The sequence below is a fragment of the Morus notabilis genome, unplaced genomic scaffold, assembly GCF_000414095.1.
Source record: "Morus notabilis unplaced genomic scaffold, ASM41409v2 Scaffold238, whole genome shotgun sequence".
NCBI lineage: Eukaryota > Viridiplantae > Streptophyta > Magnoliopsida > Rosales > Moraceae > Morus > Morus notabilis.
In genome coordinates this window covers 370,982-377,720 of record NW_010364717.1, presented here as the reverse complement: position 1 = coordinate 377,720, position 6,739 = coordinate 370,982, and the positions used below count along the sequence as shown (strand labels likewise).

The window sequence follows — 6,739 nt, the reverse complement described above, 5'->3', positions numbered from 1 at the left end:
TTAGAATGGTTGTATATGAATTTATTCTTTACAATGTAATTAGATATATAGCCTATCATCACCGTTAGGGTTTATTTTATTTTCTTTAGTAGAAATTTTGTAAACCGGAAACGGTATAGGAATTTTCATGTAAAAAATTCTTGGAGGAGATTTATCATGGATCTTGAAGATGGATCATGAAGATGGATCTTGAAGAAGGATCTTGAAGATGGATCTTGAAGACGAAGGATTTAAAGGTATCTAATTCTTCTTGGTTTAAAAAATTATTTTGTGCTTTTGAATAAATTGAAAAACTGTTATGATTTTTGTTTTTTCAGATTTTGGTGACAATTTTTCAAAATTGTTAAAATTTTAGAAAGTTCAAAAAATCTGGATTACTGTCACACAGACACCGGTCGGCCTCTCCGGTCAGCCGGTTCATATAAGGTGGTCGACCGGTGGAGTATAACTACTCTGTCACCGGTCGACCGGACCGAACGTGGCAGTGCACGATTTTACAGTTTTTTGAGATTTTTTCAAGAAAAACATGAAAAATAATTTTATGATAACCAAAATTTGATTGTGATGAAGAATTCAAGGACAACCAGGAAGATTCAAGATGAAGGATCGATATATGTTTCGATTATTCTTAGTAATCTTTATTTTTTTTTCTCTAGGTTGGAACCATAATATTACGGTTTATTATTATTATGCTTGTTGCCTAGCTTAATTGCTTTGTATGATTACATATAATATGATATGCTATATATGTGATAACATGTCATGTAGAATAGGGAATGCCGCTCATTAAAATTGTTCATGCATAATTTTAACATAAAACCTTGTTTTCAAAAAGATTGAGTGGGTGAGGATTTTTGAAGAAAAGACCCATGGCCTTCATCGTTGGTCCGCAGGTAAGACATGGTGATACTGACCCCTAGGAAGGGATTCATTATGTACTGGTGTGGATCTTCGAGAGGATAATTTATTTGAGCATATTTTATGGTTGTGCACCCCTAGGTGACAATTATAAAGTATGGATCAAATAGTTGAAACGATGGTTATACACTAAAGATTAATTTAATTATTAATCTCCCCTAGAAGCTCTATTAATTAAATTAATGGCCAAAGAAAATGATTATCAATATATGCTGGACAGAGATTTATCCGGATGGTATATATTGATCGGAGGGGATCCGTGTTCCCAATTAAATTTTGCATGATCTTCCCTAGGAGACTTACAAAATTTTGAGTTGGGAATTATCATTGTAAGGTTGTGATTTTTTCATGGTTTTGACACACAAACATATTGGTTGGATTATAATATGTATATATGTTTGATTACTAAATATTTATGCAAATTTGCTTATACTAGATATATGAATGTTTATTGTAGATCAAAATGTCTGCTAGCTCTTTATCATCGATACTTAATAAACACACTTTAACTGGAGAGAATTTTATTGATTGCAAAAGGAACCTAAAGATCATCCTAACTTTTGAGAAACTAAGTTTCGTACTGAATACACCTTGTCCTCCTGAGCCACCTGTTGATGCTCCTAATGAGGTTTTCCTAGCATATCAACGTAGGAAGGACTCTGACGATATGACTCGCTGTTAAATGATGGCGAGCATGTCCACTGTGCTTCAAGCACAACATGAAGATTACATAACTGCTCGTCAGATTATGGATAATCTTGAGGACATGTTCGACGGCCAAGCCGCTGAAAAACGTCAAGAAACCCTACGTAATCTCATTAATTACAGACAGAAGGCTGGGTCTTCCATAAAGGTACATATGTTAAAGGTGATGGGCTATTTGGCTGACAGTCAGACTAATGGGGCCAACATCGATGCTGAGTCTCAATTGACCATGATCTTTGAGAATTTTTTGAAGGAGTATATTCATTTAGGGCAACATTCAATTTGAGTGCTAAACATAATATAACCTTGATAGAGTTGATGCAAGAACTCTAAAAGTTCGAGCAGATGATCAAGGGGTCAACTATTATGAGGCCAACTTCACTGAGGCATCTTCCTCCAAACCCTCTTTAAGGAATGGAAGGAAGAAGAAAAGAGCCAAGAAGGAGAGTTCTTCAATTCCGCCAAACAAGGGCAAGAACAACAAGAAGAAGAAGAACCTGAACAAGCTTAAGTGCTTTCATCGCGGGAAGGTGGGGCACATGAAGAAGAATTACAAGGACTACCTAGCCTCTACAGGCAAGGGAGGTTTGTGTGATCTTTTGATTGTGGGAGATTGTTAGCGTTTATGCCCTTAGGAATAAATGTAACAATGTTCTTTAAGACATTTTGACTATTAATAAAAATTTATTTATTTCATATATCCATGTATTGTCCTCTTTATGTTCATATTAGTTGAATGTATGATGAGCAAACTAAAAGTCTGAGATTGTTATTCTAAATCTTTAGGTCATGCATGTAATGAAAAGAACATGTGGAAGACAAGAATCTAAAGATGATAGTCTAAATCATATGATCCACAATCGAGGGAATAAAGTTGGGTGCTTTATTCATGTTAAGATTGTTATGTTGTCTACTTCCTAACGGAGACGGCTTGTCTTGGTCGTCGGAGGTGGGATTCCATGGGTAGAGACATTGATATAATTTCTAATAGTGAAATCTACATTAGATCATACCAAAGTTGAATTGTTTTAATTAATAATACCATTTGAATAAAACAATTCACTTTTAATGAATTATATGTTTTCATCTTAATCCTGAGTTCGATAATGAACCCGTATGCTTGACTTGTATCTTTTGATACACCAAAGGGAGACATCCTGACATTATGTAAAGGTATGCTTACCGGTACATTAAGGGTATGACTTGTATATGCGTAGATTTGTTATTCATAGATAGTGGAATCCATAGCTCCTACAACGAGTCAATGATATCCTCTTATGCATTATCTGTGGATTGAAAAATACGAGCACTCGGCCATTAGACTACTTTGTGTTATCTAATGATTTACTATTTGTAATGGTATGAATAGTGATTTTTTGATGGTGTGATAATGGAACATAAGATAAATGTAATCGGGAAGGTAAAATGGAACTTGACCTCAAGTCGATTATGGATATCCTATGGGGATGATACACTAATATATTGAGTCATAGACGAGACCTATTCAGAGCTTTGTAAATATGCTATATAAATCGAGAGTGTAGCTCTAGGTTTCTAGTGGAGTAGAGCTAGAGTTTTATAATCCTGAGACGGACTTATTGGTTTACAAGTAGCATTGTGATTATAGGAGCTTGATTTATATATGTCCATCGGGTCCATTTGCTTGCTCACATAATTTCCTATAATGATACGGTGTATTTCCTACATATTGGCAACTTGTGTTATTTCCGTAAAAGAGGTTCAAAGTTAATATGAGATTGGTTAATTCATGAATGATTTATTAGGTGAATTAATTGATAAATTAATTCTAGATAAATTGGTTGAATTATTGTTTAAAGAGTTTTTTAATATGGGAAGACTATTATAGGACTATTTTGATCAGGCAACTTCTCTATTGGGTTACTTGAATCAAAATTGAGGCGCTATGCAAGTTTTCCGTGTAGGAACACTAGGAAAAACAAGTTTCGCTAGTTCAGACTGGTCGACCGGTCAGGTAGACTAGTTAGTGAAGATAAACTTTGGAAAAGCTGACGTGGCAAAACTGACTCTATAAGTGAGATAAACTTTGGAAAAGTTAATTTTTACGGAAATATGACTTTCTAAACACTATAAATAGCACATTAAGTCACATTATTTATTAGATCACTTGAGAGACTTTTTGGAGGCTATTAACAAAAGATTCCTGAGAGGAAAAATTGTTTAATTCTCAAGAATGATTTTTTCTTTGTTATATAGCATCATGAACATGTTCCTGATTGGCTTTGGCATTGATTTAAATTTTTAAAATTTCACTGCGCACTCAATGCCGTATTTTCCAACACAACACACTAGCAAGGATCAATAGGACTTTTTAGGCTTGAAATGGTTGGCTAGGATGAAGGGAGAATATGAGATGATGTTTTAGCTCAATTCACCCTTAAAGCACATCAATAATTCTAGGACCTGAAAAAGCTCAAATAACATTCCCAAGCAACACCCCCAAACTTAAGTTTTGCTTCTCCTTGTCCACCATATTCGCATTTATTTTTATTTTACCCCTTTTTTTTTGAACTACCAAGAAATGCCTCACTTGCCTTTTTACGCGAGTGCCAACATTGGTGATGAAGTCACCCGGTTACTCAGCAAGATGCAATTCAAGGTGCATTTTTTTTTCTCCTTGCTCTTGCCTTGGTCTACCATTTGATGCAAAAGTGAACATGGGGCTCATGCTCACTCCTGGTTACTAATCATTCCAAAACAACGGAACACAATTTTTTTTAGATGAATAGAGATAACATACTCGGCATCAAATGCTCCCCCTACGCCTAAACTTAAAATCAACATTGCCCTCAATGTTGCAAAAGAGCAAGTAGAGTACCGAAAAAGGGAACAAGGAAAAAGGTAAAAGTAGGCTCAACGGGTTATACCAAGGAAAAACATGTCAAGGTAGGCTCAAAAAGCTCAAATGGTCCAAATATGTAACACCCTGAAGAATTAATTGAGATTAATTAAGGTAATTGAGATTATTAGTGTGCCTAATCTAATTTAATTAATTGAGTTTAAAAAATTCCAAGGTATTTAAATTATTCACAGTAATTTATTTAATCCAGAAGTGTGTATGGGCGCATTTCTGGACTGTTATATTTTACACATGTCACTTTCTTTTATTTTTCTTTTATTTTATTTTATTTTTCTTTTTCCTTTCTTTTCCTTCCTTTTCGTTTTCTTTCCCGTGCGTTTCTCTCTCTCTCACACTTCCGTGCTCTCTCTCTCCCTCTCTCTCTCCCATTTGTGTCTCAAATCAAAACCGGATTCAAACCAAGAGTGATTTCAAAGAGTTTTCAACGTCAAGAGAAGGATTTGAGGTAAGATTACTGAAAGAATCTCTCTTGAATCTATGTTTTTCGGATTTCAAAACTTATTTTTGGTTCAAAACGGATTTTGATGGTTTTTGAGTAAAACTAGAGTAGAAATTGGAGATCTTGGGTTGTTTGGACTTGTTTTAGGACCTAGAACCCAGATCTAGTGGTTTCCCTTTGAAAAATCTCGATTTGGGACTGGATTTGCAGGTTTTGGATTGATTTCCGTGAGCTTCTCTCGCGCAGCTGATTCCACCGGTCGACCAGTGCGGTCGACCGGATCACATGGTGACAATGAAAAAATGAAAAAAATGAAAAAAGAAAATGAATACATATTTAATAATTAAAAATTTAGTCTATTAATATATTAGTATATTAATATATTAATAGACTAAATTTAGTCTATTAATTTATTAGTATATTAAAAAATGTCCATTAATATATGTTGCCTTTAATATATGTCCATTAATATATTAGTCTATTAATATATTAGTATATTAAAAAATGTCCATTAATATATTAATATATTAGTATATTAATATATGCAACAGATGCCATACCCTCCTGCGCCGACATTAGTCTATTAATTTATTAGTATATTAAAAAATGTCCATTAATATATGTTGCCTTTAATATATGTCCATTAATATATTAGTCTATTAATATATTAGTATATTAAAAAATGTCCATTAATATATTAATATATTAGTATATTAATATATGCAACAGATGCCATACCCTCCTGCGCCGACATATCAGCCACCTCAGTATACACAGTTCTGGCCTCAAGCGCCGAGACCGGCACAACTGCCTCCACCACAACAGTATAGGCCTCCGGCTCAGCGGCCTAATGTTGGTGACAGAGGAAAGGGAAAAGTACAGGGACAAGCTTATGCCCTGGCAGGTGGTAGCTCTGGAGGTCAGACCAGCAACGCGGTGGTTGATGGTATGATCCTAATCTCTCATTCTTTTGCTCACGTGTTGTTTGATACAGGTGCCACACACTCGTTCATATCAAGCTCTTTTGTTCGGACTTTGAAACTGAAGAGTGAGAATTTAGAAGTCCCGATGACTTTGAACTCCCCACTGGGATGTGTGGAGGTAATGAGTGTGTGTAAATCATGTGAAATCATGATTGGTAGTGAGCGATTGAGAGCAGATTTGATTATCCTTCCGATGACCCTGTTTGATGTGGTACTTGGAATGGATTGGCTGTCAAGGCACGGTGCAATTGTTGATTGCTACCGTAGGAAAGTGACCTTGATGACGGATTCCGGAACAGTAATTTCTTATCAGGCAGAGATGAACCCAGTCCTTGGGGAACGACTGTTGAAGTACAGCGTTGGGGGACGAACGAATTTAGCCTGTTTCTCCTCCCTTCTTGCCTTAGAAGGTGAATCTGAAGCGATCGGAGATAGTGCGGGAATCCCTGTAGTGGATGAGTTTACAGATGTATTTCCTGATGAGTTACCTGGTTTACCGCCAGATCGGGAGATTGAATTCTGTATTGACTTGGTCCCAGGAACGGCACCTATTTCCATCCCTCCATACCGGATGGCTCCGGCAGAGATGAAAGAATTAAGAACGCAACTTGAGGAGTTGACAGAAAAGGGATACATCCGGAATAGTACTTCCCCTTGGGGTGCACCGGTACTATTTGTGAAGAAGCACGACGGATCTCTTCGGTTGTGCATTGACTACCGTCAATTGAACAGGGTAACTGTGAAGAATAAATACCCATTGCCAAGGATCGATGAGTTATTCGATCAGTTGGGTGG

General features: G+C 36.0%; 1 protein-coding gene across 1 annotated transcript; it reads left to right on the top strand.

Moving 5' to 3' along the window:
- Positions 1 to 1,603: 1,603 nt before the first annotated feature.
- Positions 1,604 to 2,243, top strand: LOC112093265. Its single transcript, XM_024171379.1, has 2 exons — positions 1,604 to 1,839; positions 1,937 to 2,243. Exons 1-2 carry the CDS (start codon positions 1,604 to 1,606, stop codon positions 2,241 to 2,243), a joined length of 543 nt encoding a protein of 180 aa, XP_024027147.1.
- The last annotated feature ends 4,496 nt before the right edge of the window (positions 2,244 to 6,739 follow it).

Coding starts and splice junctions, on each gene's coding strand:
- LOC112093265 (XM_024171379.1), top strand. CDS start 1,604: ATGGCGAGCATGTCCACTGTGCTTCAAGCACAACATGAAGATTACATA. Junction 1,840..1,936: donor GGGGCCAACATCGATGCTGA/GTCTCAATTGAC, acceptor TAACCTTGATAG/AGTTGATGCAAGAACTCTAA.